At 39.8% G+C, this 17816-nt stretch overlaps 1 protein-coding gene and 1 long non-coding RNA gene across 3 annotated transcripts in view; one reads left to right on the top strand and one right to left on the bottom strand.

The window, feature by feature from the left end:
- The first annotated feature begins 2340 nt into the window (after positions 1-2340).
- LOC115291807 lies at positions 2341-16906 on the top strand. 2 transcript variants are annotated; one of them, XR_003908682.1, is made up of 3 exons: positions 2341-2451; positions 10543-10750; positions 16719-16906. It is a non-coding gene; the product is annotated as an uncharacterized LOC115291807 (long non-coding RNA). The 2 variants fall into 2 exon arrangements; XR_003908681.1 differs by lacking the exon at positions 16719-16906 and having other exon boundaries at positions 10543-10781.
- Positions 3096-17816, bottom strand: part of PARP15 (poly(ADP-ribose) polymerase family member 15) — a 28735-nt gene continuing 14014 nt past the window's right edge. Inside the window, exons 8-12 of the mRNA XM_029939434.1 lie at positions 14893-15060; positions 11919-12125; positions 7444-7577; positions 4120-4294; positions 3096-3809 (exon numbers count right to left, since the gene is read on the bottom strand). Coding sequence (XP_029795294.1) covers positions 3520-3809; positions 4120-4294; positions 7444-7577; positions 11919-12125; positions 14893-15060 — 974 coding nt within the window. The 3' untranslated portion in view covers positions 3096-3519. The remainder of the gene's footprint in view (positions 3810-4119; positions 4295-7443; positions 7578-11918; positions 12126-14892; positions 15061-17816) is intronic.

Here is a 17816-nt window from a genome sequence, read left to right as displayed (position 1 = left end):
AACAACCTGGGTTTTGAGACTGGCATCTGAAGTGCAGGGGAGGTGAAACAGTCTTGTGGGGCTAGGCCCTTGTGGGAGGTGATGCTATTTCCAGGGAGATAGTGTCAGAATCGAGTTAAACTGTGGAGCCCCCAGATAATGCTGTAGAGAATTACTTATCTTGGGGAAGACACCTGTTGTCAGAAGTGTTCTGAGTGTGGAAGCTGTGTAAGTAAAGGAGAAATAGAACGCAAGAGTTTTTCCTACACAGCTTGTAAATGTAATAATTTAATCAGGCAAGCTCATAAAGCATGTTTACTGCAAGAAACTCTATTAGTTCTAATACAGTTAGTATTAGAAATTAGTTCTAATTTCAGCAGAAATTGAAATGGTTCATATTAGTTGTAATTGATCTTACCAGCATTGTGATAATTAGTCCACTAGCTGAAAATGAATTCACAAACCCTGTGTTCAATTAACCCATCAGCATCTATACTACATGGAATCTGTTTCTCTACTATAGATTAAGAAAAAAACTAAAATGTTTTTCTTGATGTCCTCATCTTCCCACAAGTGAGGGAAAGGATTAGAGGCAAAAGAAAAGATGAGAAGGAGAAAGATGCTAAGAGAAGTAAACAGAGAAAAGGAGAGAAGATACATGGGACAGGAAAGCCATCTGGCTGCCAGTCAGAACTGTAGTTTAGGGTCTCTGGTGTCAGATCAATCAGGTGCCATCATCCTGACCTCTGGAAATCCATGGAAAAGAAACCTTTTTCATCAGTAATTAGCAAAGTTAAAGACTTCTGAGTTTGGTTACCCTGAAACAGCAGGTTATTAAGAGAGAAGTAGAGACTATACTAGTCATATGGTTAGAGAATGCCAAGCCAACTGGGAAGAAGAGAGACATAAAAAGTGGAAAAACATCATTTGGCTTCAGACTGATGGAAGGTAGGATTTATAATAACTATATAATTATTGGGGTGCCTAGGTGGCTCAGTCAGTTAAGAGTCCAATTTCAGCTCAGGTCATGATCTCGCGGTTTGTAGATTCGAGCCCCGTGTTGGGCTCTGTGCTGACAGCTTGGAGCCTGGAGCCTGCTTTGAATTGTGTGTCCCTCTCTCTCTCTCTTCCCCTCCCTTGCTCACACTTGATCCCTCTCTTTTAAAAATATAATAACTATATAATTACTGATTGGCTTATATTTTATTCCTCAAGAAACCATAGTGACTTTAATAACATGGGTGTATTATATTCAAGACTTCTATGTCCTCTATTGATGTGGGAGTGTTTCAAAATAAATTGGAGAGTCTTTAAATACTGGGGGAAACAGAAGACAGCAGTTTACACTGCAAGTAAACTACAGTGTAGTTGCAGTATGACTACCTAACTTAAGTAAAAAGAGTCCTTCCGTGTTTCAACCTGGCTCATTAGGATTCTACACTGGAGTTGGGAGCCAAGGGCCATGGAGTAACAGAGCATTATTTAACCTTGCTTTGTTCTCTAGGTCTATATTTCCCTCAAGAAGTTCAGGAAGTAGAGTCTGGCTGAAGGTAGATTATGGTCCTTTGCATCTCATAATCCAACCATATCTTTATCTAGAAATACAGGGCACCCTCCTATGACATGACATTTATGTAGAAACAATGAAATACTATGCAATCATAAAAATTATATGTAAGATATTTAATGATGGGGGAAATGATACAGCTATATTACAAAAGAAAAACTGGATTATTAAACTATGAGGAAAGATGACATTTCAAAACTTTATAATTATATACACATAGAAGGAAAACATATAGTGGAATAACTGGCCATTAAGATTATGTTTACAGTAAAAATTAATAACATGAGAGTAATACTTATAAGGTTAAATGAAAAAAGGTAGATGCAATATTGCATAATGAAGTCATTGAATAAAGTATGATTTTGACTTTGTTGAAGGTAGATTTAGAAGAAATTAGAAGGGAATGCATAAAAACGTTGGCAGTGGTTTCCTCTGAATGTGGCAGTTATGGGTGATAAAGTAAGGTGAAGAGAGTTAGTTTCTTTATACTTCACTCTTTTTAATGTGCATGTGCTTATTTGTGATGATGTAAACCCTTCTTAATAGTCTTCAACTCTTAAAAAGTGGTGTTTCAAGATAAATAAGCTTCTAAACATTTCAAGAATTTACCTCTAATGTAATAGAGGGAAGAGATGAATCTGAAGGGCCACCATCTGTAGAAGGAACGAGATATGTACTGTGTCCTCCAGAAGGTTGGAGAGTGATCAGCAGGCAATAGACACAGAACAGATTGAATTCAATGTAAATAAGAGTTTTCCAACAATTGGAACTGTCTCACAATGGAATGTTCTCAAGATGTGGAATGTTAGAAGTGGTCAAGCAGATGCTTAAGGGCTTTTGGCCCTGGGAGTGGGAGAAGGTGATAGAGAAAGAAGAGATGGACTAACTGCTAACATTTTATCAAGGTATTAGTCATTCACTCATTTATATAGCCTCTAAGATGGTCCCCAGTGATTCCTGCCTATGGTGTCCGTACCCTTGTGTAATTCCCTCTTACACTGAGTGAGCCGATCTATGTAACTAATAGGATACTGTGGAAAAGATGAAGTATGACTTCAGAGGCTAGATCATAAAAGACATCATGGCTTCTTCCTTTCTCTCTCCTGAATTGCTGCCTGTGGAGTAAGCTAGCTGCAAGCAGTCAAGAAAGGAGAGGACTCCTGCCAACAACCAGCAAAAACTGGCTAGCTGTTTGAGTGCTTCGCCTTAGAAGCAGATCTTCCAGCCCCAGTCAAGCCTTCAGATGACTGCATCTCCTGCCGACATCTTGACTCAACCTCCTGAGTCAAGAGACCCTAGATCAGAATGACCCAGCTAAGCCATGCCTGAATACCTTACCCAAAAAGTCACTAACTTTTGTAGTAATTTGTTATGTAGCATTAGATAATGGTACAACACATTTTTACCTGGTTTATTCCACAACAGATTTGAGGTAATATCCTTTGATTCAGCCATTAAACCTGAGCTATTGCTGATAAGTATTCTTAAGGAGGCAAAATTCACAACTATTACAAATTCACAATAGTAGCCTATTCATTTAATAGTACAGTTGTGCTCAACACAGTTAGATGTCTTAACATGTTCTGTAAGAACAACATCTTGGTTTTAAAGTGATCCATCTTATTTCTTCTCTGCTAGAAAAAAGTAATGTGATATTAGTTCTCCTACAGACTTGGTATCTGTAAATAGTTGTAGCTATAATTGTGTTTTCTACATTTCTTAGCTTCCACCCATCAATATGCTCAGAAAAGAGGTATGCTACAAATTGCAACAGAGCATTTTTAAAAAGCTGTTTTCAGCATTTTAGCACCTAACAGACAAATTTTTATCTATAAAAGCAAGCCAAGGGCAAAGACAAAAACCCTATAAATTGTTTTTGAATAGATGAGTAAATCATCTCTGTGAGATAAACACACACACACTCACACACACACACACACACACACACACACACACACACACACACCTATTTTTTAACACCTAAATGTTATGAGATATTCTGGGTAAGCTTGATTATCAGAGAATACCACAAATAGCTTTGGATGTTGTATATCATCTGTGACAGAGTCAAACAGATCTGTGGGATTGTCAGGGTCCTTTGATGGAGGGGTAACTAATCCTGCATATCCAGTTGTGTAGGTTCCTGTAAGTACTCGTACAACATAAATATGCTTTCTCCCATTACTGTCTGGTCTGGAATATGCATCATTAGCAGAATAACAGGCATCAACAGCAAAATAAGTTCCTTGTCCATAGGTTGCCCCTGTAAAGAGAAATACAAAAGCCTTCGTAAGAACATAAAATTATCACAGCATGTAGAACTATGCCCAAATCTGACACACAAATTTTTTAATACAATTCTTGCCCACCAAAACCACTTTTCATCATTTCTAAAATTTACTCCATCTCTCCTCAGAAGGTTGCCAACCTCCTTTCTGATGAAACACAATGAGCTTTATCCTGGTGATGACAGTATAGCTGCCATATATGGTCCTACACTGCTTGGGTGTGAATAGTCAACGCTACAACTATCATTCGCCTCATTCTGATCAGCCAGATGACTCACTCCTTACCATTCTTCCCAGCATAGCTGCGATTAAAGCCATGCTGATTGACATATGCCACTGAGTCTGCAACTGTCCCATGAAATAGGATTCTCTCATTATCTGTATGGCCATTCTTGGTGTCCATGTGCTTTTTCTTTATCTGGTAGCTTCTCCAGAGCCATACATTCTGTATCCTCTCTATCTGCAAGTGACAAAAAAGTAAAGCATTTTGAAAATGATTTTATAGCTCAGAATTTGTGTTTGTTGTGGATTTTAAAAAAGCAATTTGGAGAAGAAGATAAGAGGAGGACTTAAGGAAAAGAAAAAGCAAATGCAAATACACAGCAAATTCAGAGTAGGTAGTTTTCCACCTTTGGAAAAATGCTAGGTTAAGAGTACCTATACATTGTAATAGTGCTGATTATTATCTATCTTATATAACAGAACTTAAAAACTTATATAAAAATGTTTACCTGAAATTTCTGGAGATTCACTAACATTCAAATCCCTCCTCAAAAATGTATCATCATTCAGTAATGATTTCCTTAACTCCCTCTGATCTCTAAACCCATTCCATTGGCTTCTTCCAGTAACAGTTCTCTTGCATTGCTCTAATTATGGTCACAAATCAACTCATAACTGCCTAACCTAATGACTAATTCTCTCTAGACCCTAATAACATTTCAAACTGTAAATAATCCCCTCCTTGAAATTTTGCCTTTCTTGAAATTTTTTTCAAAATATCATTCTCTGTGGTCCTACTTCCTTCTAGAAAATGAATTTAACATGCATTCAGTAATCATCTATTGAGCATCTACTATGAATCAAGCACTGTGTTGTATCTCTGCCCTCAAGAAACTTTTAGTCTAGTGGGGGAGAAACACAAGAAAAAAAAATTACTACCTCCCAGAGTGATAAGGGGTGGTTTAGGAGAACACACATGGGTACAAAAGCATAAGAGGATCCAGATAATCTAGGTCCAGGGAGAGAGGAGGAAATCTGAAAGAATGATGTTCTAGAAACAAAAGAAGAGCATTCAAGAAGAATCGAGTGTACCTCCATGTTCACTGCAGCAGCATTCATAATAGTCAAGATATGGGATCAACCTAAGTGTCTATTGATAGATGAATGGATAATGAAGATGTGATATATATATATTCCATAATAGTATTCCATTATATATTTATATATATATATAATTCTATTATATATACATATATACTTGAATCATATATGTATATTCTATATATAGGACTTTACTATATATATGTGTGTATATATGTGTGTGTATTCCATTATACACACACACACACACACACACACACACACACACACACACACACATAATGGAATACTATTCAGCCATTAAAAAGCATAAAATCTTGCCATAGATCTTGAGTGTATTATGCCAAATGAAATAAGTCAGACAAAGACAAATACCATATGGTTTCACTTTTATGTGGAATCTAAAACAAATAAAACCCACAAAAAACAAACTGAAGCTCAGAGATACGGAAATAGATTAATTGTTGTCAGTGGCAGGGGCTGGGGGGTAGATAACATGAGTAAAGAGGACCAAAAGGTACAAATTTCTAGTTATAAAAGAAATAAGACATGAGGATGAAATGCACAGAATGGTGACTATGTTAATAATACTGAATTGCATATTTGAAAGTTGCTAAGAGAGTAGATCTGAAAAGTTCTCATCACAAGAAAAAATTTTTTTCATAACTATGTATGATGATGGATGTTAGCTAGACTTATCATAGTAATCATTTTACAATATATATAAATATCAAATCATGTTATATACCTGAAACTAATATATGTCAGTTATTCCTCAATTTCAGTAAATAATTTAAAATAAATACATAAATAAGAAGAAGGGAGTGGTAACCTGTAGCAGATGTTGAGGAGAAGCCAAGTAATAAAAGGAGGGAAAGTTGTTTTGAGAGAGATGAAGACCTCAAGGAGAGTGTTGAAGTTTTGCGGTGGAGAATGCATGAGGGAGTTGACTGGAGGGAGCAGTAAAGGACTTCAGACACCTGACAGTCCAGCAGCAGTTGGGGACCATGAAATAATAATGATTTTATACAGGGGCAGAAGGAGAGAAAGTAGGCTATGGAATTAATCCAAAGTTGAGGTGTTTCAAAATGGATAAGATAGAAGGATAAGAGCCAAGAAAGTTGGAGATGCTGGGTAAACACAACTGAACGAGGTTCTTGTTCTCTCAACAGCTTTTAACATCAATGAAGCATCTCCTCCTTTAAATTCTCTCCTTTCTGCAGGACTCTCTTGTGATTCTCTTTCTTTCTCAGGAGTTAAGTTCATTTAGTAGGTATTGTGTCCTACAGTATGCTAGGCACCGTGCTAGGCACTAGGGATGCAACTCCTACTTTAAGAAGCCCACTGTCTAATGGGGCAGTCAGGCATGTGAAAGCTTGTGAAACCACAATTTCTTAACTGCTATAATATGGTTAAGTACACAGTTTTATGGAAGTAGTAGCTAGATTTTTTAAAGACTAGGATGGAAATATCAATTTCCACACCCTACTCTGATATACATGGTATGATAATGACCTTCTAATAAATTCCTGTACTGGCTAAAATTTTTATGCAGCATAATGGATGTTGTGGGAATCTCTGAACATCCATTCCACTTCATCCCCATTGTACCTCAATTCCTTTTGGGGGGAGTGGGCCTCACCTACAGTTCTCAGGTGGAGTCTAATTAGGTTTAACGAATCTGGATAATCTTATGATGGGATCACACAATGATGGCATCTGATAGCGGAGGTACAAGCCAATCAGCATGTAGCACTCTCCCAACACAGACTGGTTGGAGTGATACATTCAACACAAAGTCTGGGACTCTTATCCGGTGGTTGTAACCTTTCCGTGGTATGTGAGTGGAGGGTATAAAACCCCCCTGATTGCCACCAGCAGCCATCCCATGATTAGGAAGGGAATCCAGCCTTCAGATGAAGCTGACAAAGCCGGAGAAACTGGATCCATGACATCACTGAGTCACTGGTTTCGACTGTTCCAAACACCATCCTACTTCTGGACTTTGCATGAATTTCAAATACATTTCTTCCTGTTTAGCCAGTTTGGATGAGTTTGTTTGTCACTTGTAAGTGAAAATATCCAAACATATATATGTCACTTTTGAGAGTCTCCTTCATTACTGCTAATGAATGAACCATGAGATTTGAAGTCTAGGAGCTTGAGTGAGTCAAATTAAAATAAATCTAGTAAGGTATAAAGGAAGGAAGAGTGTTATTTTAAAAAGATGGCTTTTATGTTAGTTCTTTGATATTTAAAAGAAATAATTTTTTAGCAGAATGTTACCTTCTCTATTTCGTAAGAAAAACAGGTCTCAGAGAACTTGTCCTTTACATTGCCATATTCTGACTGTCCAGGTTGTAGCTCGATCACACAGGATAGCTGCTGATTCATGTCAGTCCAGGTTTCAGGAATATTACCTGGAAAGTCAACATTTGGTGAAAACACAATATCCATTTCCAGGGACCACTGAAAATCACCGAACTTCCTATGCTCTTGTTTCTCATCCATCTAATCCTGGTCTTTGAAGAAAAATAACCCTCAAATAGTTGCTTTTTTTTTCATCCTCAGTGTGCCAAACACAGCTGGAGTGAATGGTTCTGACACTGACATGACATATATTAATGCCTAGCTAAAATATTTAGGTAAACTTAGGTTCACCATAGCTTGAAATTATAATTTCCCTAGAGAGCAATATGGAATTAATTCCATAAGAAACTGATGTATAAACACGAAAGCCAATTTATTGATGTTTTCATGTTTATGAGTTTTATTTAGTGTAGTTCTTTATTATTTTTCTTTTGAAACATGTACCTTGCCAAAGTTACTTAAAACACGTTGTTCTGTACCCTGTCTTCTACACTAAATAGAGAAAGCACTATATAAAGAAATAGTGGAAATACTAAGTGAAAACTTTCATATAAGGTGATGATGCTCAAAATTTTCCTTTGTTTCCCAATGGCTTCCAGAACCTTCTAATACACTGAAGCTACACATCAAGCTGCTGAGATGGCGTGACTAATAAAAATATGGACAGACTGTATTAGAGAAGAAAATGTCAGAAAATGGCACAATACCACAGATAAAGGGCAAAGGATTTCTCTTTACAAACAAAGCCAGGATTTGCTCACTTTTAGTGAAAGATATAATACACAGGCCAGGAACTCTCTTCCTGTTTAGCGAGTCCATCCAGGGAATGAAGTTCTGATGACAAAAAGAAGCATCAAACCCTAACCTAGAAGCTCTTTTCAAATTCCATTTTAAACAGGTAAACAACAGTGTATGTTGTTTCAGCAAATTAAATTCTTTCCTTTCTCCCACAGTCCACTCCCTCCAGATCTTTTGGCCTAATCATGTCTAGTCTTAGGTCTTAGAGGCCTCTTGGACCTGCTACATTCTTTTCTCTGAATACAGCAAGGAATCCTGGGAAGTAAAGGAAGTTTTTCTTTGGGCTCTCTCTTCCTTTCATGGCATCGGGTTGCAGAGCAGAAAATACCAGGGCTTGGAATCAGAAGACCTGATCAGCCTCAATCTGTGACCAGCCATAAGGCGTGGAACAAGTAATACCATGTCTGAGTGACTTTTCATGTTCTCTTTTGCAAAATGGAACCGATAAAATCAGTTCTATTTATCATCTCCTGGGATTGTTTCAAGTTTGAAATATAATGTAGGGTGTGAAAGCACTTGTAGGGAATGCCAACATGGTTTTTATTCTTAAAAAAACAATTAAGTTTGATCTTTCCTACATCCCAGAGGTATACTAAAGAAGGAGTAAAGTTTAAAACAAGGGTATTTTCTTTTCTTTTTTTTTTTTTAACACATATTTATTATTGAGAAACAGAAAGAGACAGAGCATGAGTAGGGGAGGGGCAGAGAGAAGGGGAGACACAGAATCCAAATCGGGCTCCAGGCTCTGGGCTGTCAGTGCAGAGCCTGATGCGGGACCTGAATCCACAACCGTGAGATCATGACCTGAGCTGAAGTCCAACGCTTAACTGACTGAGCCACCTAGGCACCCCAAGGGTATTTTCTTGAGAGGTACAATTTAAATCACACACTTAAACCACACCAAACTGTGGTACTTACTCTGTGGACAAAAGATGACTCTGGCTGGACAATTTAGAGATGAGAGAACCTAGTTGGAGAAAAGCTGAATATTCACACATCCAATGTTACATGGAAGGCTGCCATCCAAAGAAGGAACAGCACTGTGTTCCACTGACTTGCAGCCCAGTGCTTCATGGGAAATAACACGATGGCTGCCTTTCTCTAAGAGTTTACCATGTACCAGGGACGTTCCCAAGTGCTTTTCCTATAAATCTCTTTTAAAAGATAAATGTCACTCTACTTCCCCACTCCTGATGTTTGGGATAAATGCCCCCTGCACCTCTCCTTGTGCACCCGCCTTAGTTTCCTCTCCACAGGTGGAGGGGGGATTATACACCCAGAATCCTGACTCTGCGTTCAGCCTTCCCTCTTTCCACCTTCAGTCTCCATGGATAATCCAAAAAAATCCACACTCAATGGCTTCAACTCCCACCTACTTCCACGACTCTCAAGTCCATGTCTCTAGTGTCTGAAATTCAGCTGGTGCTTAGTAAAACTCTGAATCAATGAATAGTTTTAATGTGCATTGGAAAAGCAATTGTGGACCATCTGCTCCAATGAAACTCTAAGTTGTCCTCTGTAAGTTCTTTTTTAAAGAAGTCCACATGATAAATTCTTACTAAAATTCAAGTTTGTGTCTGCCAACAAACTTCCTTTTATCTGACACTTTATCTGCATTATTACTTTCATCTAACAACAAAGATTAGGTAAGACAGTTCTGTTTTTGTTTGTTTTTGCCCCCAGTGCCATAGGGTCACTGGTCTGCTCATTTTAGTTATCTTTTGTTTGCTTGTCTCTTTAACTTTCCTGTCTATTTTTTAAATTTCATAAGTCAATTCAAATTCTCAGTGTAGGCAGGGAATGGATGAATCAGTCTCACTTAATTTTTTACTTTACTGATAATGACTTACTGCTCTTGTATTTAAATACAAATTTTCCTCTACAAAGACCAAAGTGGGGGGAATGCTAATTTATATATCCCTAGATACCCTAATAGGTATGTATAATTTTAAACTACCCAGCACCCTTTCCCCCCTCCTTTCTGGTAAAAGCGTCCTGAATTTCCTTTGGTGAACAGCTCTTCCCATTGCTTCAGAGAGTGATCCCCTTCAGTTCAAGAATAGAGCATATCACTCTGTATTGCTAATTAGTGCAATTCCAACTCCCTAGCTGTAAGCATAACCAAAGATGATTCAATCAGAAGTAATTTCAGCTTTATGTGAACACCTCTGTTCCCAGACATCATGTTCCTGATGATAAGTGTGTATACTTCCACAGGATATACCCTTTCCTATTGGACCTGACCATTTAGGAATGTGAGCCTGAAGCTGCTAGCAGCCATCTTTCACCATGTGAAACCTGAGCATAAAGACAACACAGCTGACAAGAGAGTGAAAGATGAAGAAAGCCAGGGTCTAGAGTATATAATATGAGCACCTGGATCAAACTGGACCTGAAGTCAGATATGTGTCAACTTTAAAGTCATGTGAGTCAATTAATTCCATTTTTTTGCATAAGCCTGTTTAAATTGGATTTTCTATTATTTGTTATTGCAAAGTATTAACAGATCCAACTATTGTTTTCATTTCTAGTGTGTATGTGTGTGTGTTTGTGTGTGTAATTCTTTCATGTGCTGTATATGGAAGCACATTGAGAAGAACAATTGTCAGAAAATAGGTGTAAGAAGGGTGCCTGGGCAGCTCAGTAGCTTATGTGTCCAACTTTAGCTCAAGTCATGATCTCTTTATTCCTATTTCCCAAGTTTGAGCCCCATATCGGGCTCTGTGCTGACAGCTCAGAGCCTGCAGCCTGTTTCAGATTCTGTGTCTTCCTCTCTGTCTCTGCTCTTCCCCTGCTAGTGCTCTGCCCCTCTCTCAAAAATAAATAAACATTAAAAAAATATTTTAAAAAGAGAGAAAATAGGTGTAAAGAGAACTGAAATTCCTACTGGTAGTGTCAGACAACAATTTGCAGTTTAGGGAGGCTCCTGATGATAGGTATACTTCATCACTACTAAAACTCACAGTGCTCTATGAGTGAGTGCTCAAAATGAACCAAAATAGTGATCACAAGAAGAGGCTGTTTTCCTAGGCAGTCACAGAAGCCACAAAATGGGGGACAGGGGAGCAAGTCAGCACAGATACTTAAACATAATGCATAAACACACACCTTACAGAGAAGCAACTGGAAATCTGCCGGCTTATAAAGTAGCAAAACCAAATGACGCAGACCACTCCCTTCTTCCATCTGCGTCTATTCTCAGGCTAACTTGTCTAGCTGTGGAGAATCAATAAACCAGTATTGGTCCACTGGTTCACAGCTACAAGGGGCACTGAGGGTCAATACTAATCAATAAGTATGTAATGAGATAACTGGCTGAGAATTTCAAAGCTTATCCTCCTCTTTCTGCTTTTCACTTCCATCCTCCTCCTGGTCCTTCCTTTGCTATTCCTGTTTCCCAGGATTTATTTTGCCCCTCAGAAGAATAATTAGCTGACAGGAGGCTGTGTTCCATAGTTCTTGCACTTTTCCCACATATTATAGGAGGCTGTCTATAAAATCCTAAAACTGATAAAATGCTGAGCCTTAATATCTAAATGTTTGCTAAGTGATATGAGAGAACCACATGATCTTTTTAAAGAAGAACATCTTACATGGAATCTCGAAGAATGTGGGCTGAAAGGCGAGTAACATGAGATTGTCTCTCTTTTTCATGTTGTCATAGAATACATCTAGCAGTTCAGACAGAAAGATGACAATTTTAACTTTCTGTAATGATGGGGTGGAATGTTTCCATGCGAAGTCTACAATAGCACTGATCATGTCATCAGCAACTTCCACTGGGTTTTTTCCGGCATTGCCTGAAAAAAAAAATTTTTAAGTGACAAAAAGAAGCTTTAACGGTGTTATTCAAGTGAAGGCAAATGCAGTTTTTGGTGCTCAGAAAGAAGAAAGCAGCCCCTAACAGCCAGAAACAGATCTGACGCTCATAGCTGGGCACTGGTGTCTCTGGCTGAACTCAAACATAGAACATGATCAAAGGTAACCACTCTGTCGCTGTGATAAGTTAAGTCAAAAACCGCCACTGAATAATCATGTCTGACCACAGATCAAAACATGAACACCAGCTAAACCACAAAGATGGCCAAACACTCCCCATCCTGAGTAATATGAGCCAGTGCTGCCTCATTTATAATCGTTGCTTTGGCCACACCTCTCTCCCCTTCCAGGTAAGATACCCTGGTGTAGAACTACGTCTGCTTCCTTCAAGTGTCCAATCCAGAGCAAAACCCCACTAACCTAAGACTTCCAGAAAGTCACCCAACACAAGCTCACATCCCTAAATGATTCCTTAACAGCCCCTTGGGGAGATGCTGCATGGTTCCTTACAGTGTGTGCTCCTGGTGGTCTCTGACAGAGGGGATCTGGCAGCACAGAGAAAGGAGCAGGTGATTGGGGTACAGAAGATCTGGGTCTATGTCCTGGCTCTCCACTGATTGGCTGTGTGATCTGAGGAAGTCATTTGATCCCTCATCTATTAGTTTGCTAGGGATGCCATAACAAATTGTCATGACTGGTGGCTTAAGCAGCAGAAGTTCCTTTTCTCACAATTCTGGAGCCAGAAGTCTGATATCAAGGTGCTGGGAAGAGTGGCTTCTTCCGAGGCTTCTCTCTGAGGCTCGTAGAAGGTGGTCTCCCCGTGTCTTCATGTGCTCCTCCCTCTGTACCTATGGGTGCTCTGGTCTCCTAGCAAGGACACCAGTCATACTGGATGAGGGAGAACCCTAATGACTTCACTTTAACCAAATTACCTCTGGAAGACCCTATCTCCAATAGTCACATTCTGAGGTACAGGGATCAGGGCTTCAGCATATGAATTTGGCAGGGGGTACACAGCACCTTCAAGCTTCAGCTTACTCATCTATAAAATTGGGATGATAATTGAAGGTAACCGCTAAGCGAGATAAGAATGTGGCAGCTAAGAATACAGTAATTAAGAGCATAAGAGGAATAAAAATCACATAACATTAAAAAGTGTAATTGTTGCAATGTACAGACCAGGTTTCCTGGGTTTGAACCTAGTTACATTGCTTACTAGTTATATGACCTTGTGCTTTAATACTTCAAGTTCTTATCTGCAGGATGGGAAAACTAGGAGTCAGGGATGGGTCCAGAGTTTGTAGGATTTGAAACATACATCTCAGAAAAAGAAAAAAAATAAAATAAAAATATAAAATTGGGCATACAAGTGAATATTTACACTAAAAAAGAAAATCACAATAAAGTATAAATTTAAAATGTTGAAAATCATATTCTCAACTTTTCCTTAACTATATTCCAAAAATGCTTGCAACCTCTCCAATGCCCAGTGCCAGGGAAGGTCTGAGGAGTCAAAGTGGGAAGAAATGGTGATCCTAACCCACAATGGTTAAAATGCCTTACTTTTGAAGCTTTACTAAGTCATACAACCATATGATGGCTTTATTAGGGCCCTCCCAGTCCATTTTAAAAAGGCCTGTGTAGGGGTGCTTGGGTTACTCAGTTAAGCATCCAACTTCAGCTCAGGTCATGATCTCGCAGTCCATGAGTTCAAGCCCCGCATCAGGCTCTTGCTGACAGCTCAGAGCTGGAGCCTGTTTCAGGCTCTATGTCTCCCTCTCTCTCCCTGCCCCTCCCCTATTCATGCTCGGTCTCTCTCTGTCTCTCAAAAATAAATAAATATTAAAATAAATAAATAAATAAAAAGCCTGTTTAACTGAGCACGAATGAATCAAGGGATGGGCCATTAGTGTCACCTTCAACTGAGGGCAAATTACAGTATGTTATGATGGAGACGGGGTGGAAAGTGTTCCTCAAAACTGTGAGAAGGATGGACCTGAACTTGTTGCTTAAAGGATGGCAACTGCATTCTTCTCACTGATTTTATTCCTAGGAACTTGCAGTGGGTCTGGGAAACAGCGTTTCAATATAGTGAATGTGCCAATGAGGAGCCAGTGGGAGATGCTGCCGTAAACCCGATGGAGGAGGTGTTAAGGTTTTGGAAAGGAAAAGGAAGGTTGGAAAGGAACAGCCCCTGGAAGATTTAGTAGAATGTGCTGACTGTGCAGTCTGGGGGCACAAAGACGCAGGGTGCAGGACAGCTGGGAGCATCACGGCACCCCTGAAGGAGGAAACCAGGAAATGACACTGCAAGAAAAGTGACTGTCTGCAAAGGATGATGATGATGATGATGAATTTGGATTCTGATATAAAGTTTCTGGTAACTGAAATCTCCCAGGAGATCTGGGAGAAGGAGAAATGCTGGTCTGAGAGTCAGTGCAGAAAAGGCAACTGATATAATATGAGCAAATTATCACCCAAAGGAATAAAAAATGAACAGTAAGAAAACCATCAAGTTAAGGACTGAACATGGAAAGATACTTAGGGAGCATACAATTAAGAATAAAGATGTATGAGAGAGGCAAGGCCCCAAAGATGGCCCTCGGGGTCTGAAAGATTGCCTACTCTGGTTTAACACCCCTGTTGTTGCCTGGACTCATGGACTCACCACAGAGTTCACGAACAGTGAGCCTAAATCTAAAGGAATCTGGATTATTCAGAATCTCTGAGTGATGAGAGGCTACAAACCTGTTCCGATGGCTGGAAGGGAAACAGAAGTGTACTTCCTCTGCTCACACTCTTCTAGAACGGTGGAAACTGTTCTCCTGACATCATTTTCCCCAAAAACATGAATTATTATCTTGCACATTAAGTATCCACCTTGTGTAATTATGAAATCTCCGTGAGGCTGTGCAGCTGGAACAAAAGAAGGAAGGAAACACAAAGCACGTTACTTACAGGAAGCAACATGATGATCACGGAGAAATGAAAACAGCTGACATCAGAAAAGCTAGAATGATTCCTGACCAAGTCCAGCCTCCTTCCACCTAGCTGGCTTCCCAAACTGGGACTGTGACAGGCTCATTTCCTTTACAACCAGGATCCTTTTTTTCCTCCAGTTTTATTTATTTATTTTTTAAATTTTAATCAAGTTAATTAACACATAGTGCAATAATGATTTCCCAAATAGAGTCCAGTGATTCATCCCCTTTGTATTATGCCCAGTGCTCACCCCAAAAAAGTGTCCTCCCTGATGCCCCTGACCCATTTAGCCCATCCCCCTCCCACAGCCCCTCCAACAACCCTCTGTTTGTTCTCTGTATTTAAGAGTCTCTTATGTTTTGTCTCCCTCCCTGTTTTTATTTTAGTTTTGCCTCCCTTTTCCTATGTTCATCTGTTCTTTAACTTAAATTCCACATATGAGTGAAGTCATATAATATTTGTCTCTCTCTGACTAATTTCACTTAGCATAATACCCTTTAGTTCCAGCCACGTTATTGCAAATGGCAAGATTTCTTTCTTTTAGATTGTGGAATAATATTCCATTTTGTGTGTGTGTGTGTGTGTGTGTGTGTGTGTGTACCGCATCTTCTTTATCCATTCATGTGTCTATGGACATCTGAGCTCTTTCCATACTTTGGCTATTGTCCATAGTGCTGCTACAAACATCAGGATGTATGTGTCTCTTCAAAACAGCACACCCCTATTTTTTGGATAAATACCTAGTAGTGCAATTGCTGGGTCATAGGGGAGTTATAGTTTAATTTTTTGAGGAAACTCCATACTGTTCTCCAGAGTGGCTGCACCAGTTTGTGTTCCCACCAGCAGTGCAAAAGAGATCCCCTTTCTCCTCATCCTTGCCAACATCTGTTTGTGGCCTGAATTGTTAATGTTAGCCTTCCTGACTGGTATGCAGGATTCTTTTACTCAACAACTACATTGTTGAATATTTGGGGTGCTTTTTGGAAGCAATGTACTTGCATTAATCCACTCAGTCCTCAAAAGAAGGCTATCAGGCAGGTACTGTTTCCTTCTTTCACAGATTAAACAGAGGCTCAGAGAGGTAAGGTCCATAGCAAAGGTTGCCTGCGATTTGAACCTGAGCAGTCAGTGTCCAGAGCTCTTAACCCCCAAGCTGATGTCCAGAAGAGCAATTTGTGTGCTCATTTAGCTAGATTAATTTATCTAGGAGACAAAAGCAATGCATTCAGTGGTGTGGAGGTGTGAATGAAAACTCCTCCCTCTCTCTGGACCCTGAGAGCTCTTGAACACCTGGAAATCACCAGAGCTTATTTTAAGGCACTTGTAAGTACTTGAAAAAGGCGAGCCTCTGGCAAACACAGGAGGAGGAGAGTGGACCCTTGCCCACTCCACCCTGCCCAGGCACTCCCGGTTGCCCCCGGGTGTCCCAATTGCTATCCTATCCCAACCAGCCTCAGTTTCCAGCTTTTTCAATATCCCACTTCATCCTCTGCTTCTGCCTTCCAAGGCACAGCTAGCTTTTCCAGCCCACAGATTCCTGCTAACATCCTCATGTTAGTGATCAGTACTCCCTTCCTCTGACTCCTCTCCAGGAATATATTCATTCCAGAGAAAACGTCTTAATCAGAGGAGAGCTATCAAGATAAGAGTTTCAGGCACAAAAGCAAGTCAGTTGTGGGACTGTTTGTCAAACGTGGGACCTTGTGATTTCTTTAAATCACACTCATAACTAACAGTCTCCTTGTCAAGGCATGAGTCCTGGCTTCGAAGGATAGCTTATCATCACTCTTACAGGTTCTCCACTGTGATATAATAAAAAACAAATATTTGATCTTTGTTCGTGGTTCTTGGCTCAGAGTTCCTAGAACACTTTGGAATCTCCTGAGTAACAAGTCTTTTGTAAGTGAATGAGATGACCCTTGAGGGCTGTGGGGCTAGATAGCTTCAGAATCGGGGCTCATCTCCGGAAAGACCAAGCCATAGTCAGAGCCCCACCCCCTGACCTCTGCGGACCTATATCACAAATCCAATGATTTTAATTAATCACGCCTACATAATGAAACCTCCTTAAAAACTGCTAAATAACAGGATTTGGGAATTTCTTGGTTGGTAAACACATCTGGGTGCTGGGAGGGTGGTGTATCTGGAGAGGGCATGGAAGCTCGACGTCCCTTCCTGTATACCTTCCCCTTTGCGTCTCTTCCATATGGCCGTTCTTGAGTTGTATCCTTTATAGTAAACTGAATAATGTAAGAAACGTGTTTTCTTGAGTTCTATGAGTCATTCTAGGGTACTGTCAAACCTGAGAAGGGGTTTTTGTGGATGCCTAAATTTATAGGGGATGAGTAAGAAGTACACGTGGCCCCTGGGACTTGTGGGGGAGTCTTGTGGGACTGAGCCCTTTACCTTGCAGGATCCAATGCTAACTCTACAGGTACATAGTGTTAGAATGGGAGAATAGTTGGTGTCAGGAAACACCTCAGACCCACCCGGGCTCCACATTCCTTTATAGCAGGTAGATGTTGGGCTATAGGAAGTAGAACAAGGTTGGGAAAAGTGAAAGATAATTTATACAGCACTTTGCAGTTTACATACTTTTCACATTCATCATCCTGATCCTCACAACCATGGTAAGACAGCCATTACCATACTCTGTAAGTTTACCATTATCATACTTACAGATGAGGGAA

Source organism: Suricata suricatta, chromosome 5 (assembly GCF_006229205.1).
Source record: "Suricata suricatta isolate VVHF042 chromosome 5, meerkat_22Aug2017_6uvM2_HiC, whole genome shotgun sequence".
Lineage (NCBI taxonomy): Eukaryota > Metazoa > Chordata > Mammalia > Carnivora > Herpestidae > Suricata > Suricata suricatta.
Note: the sequence above shows the minus strand (reverse complement) of the source record. Positions and strands in the feature narration are given on the sequence as shown.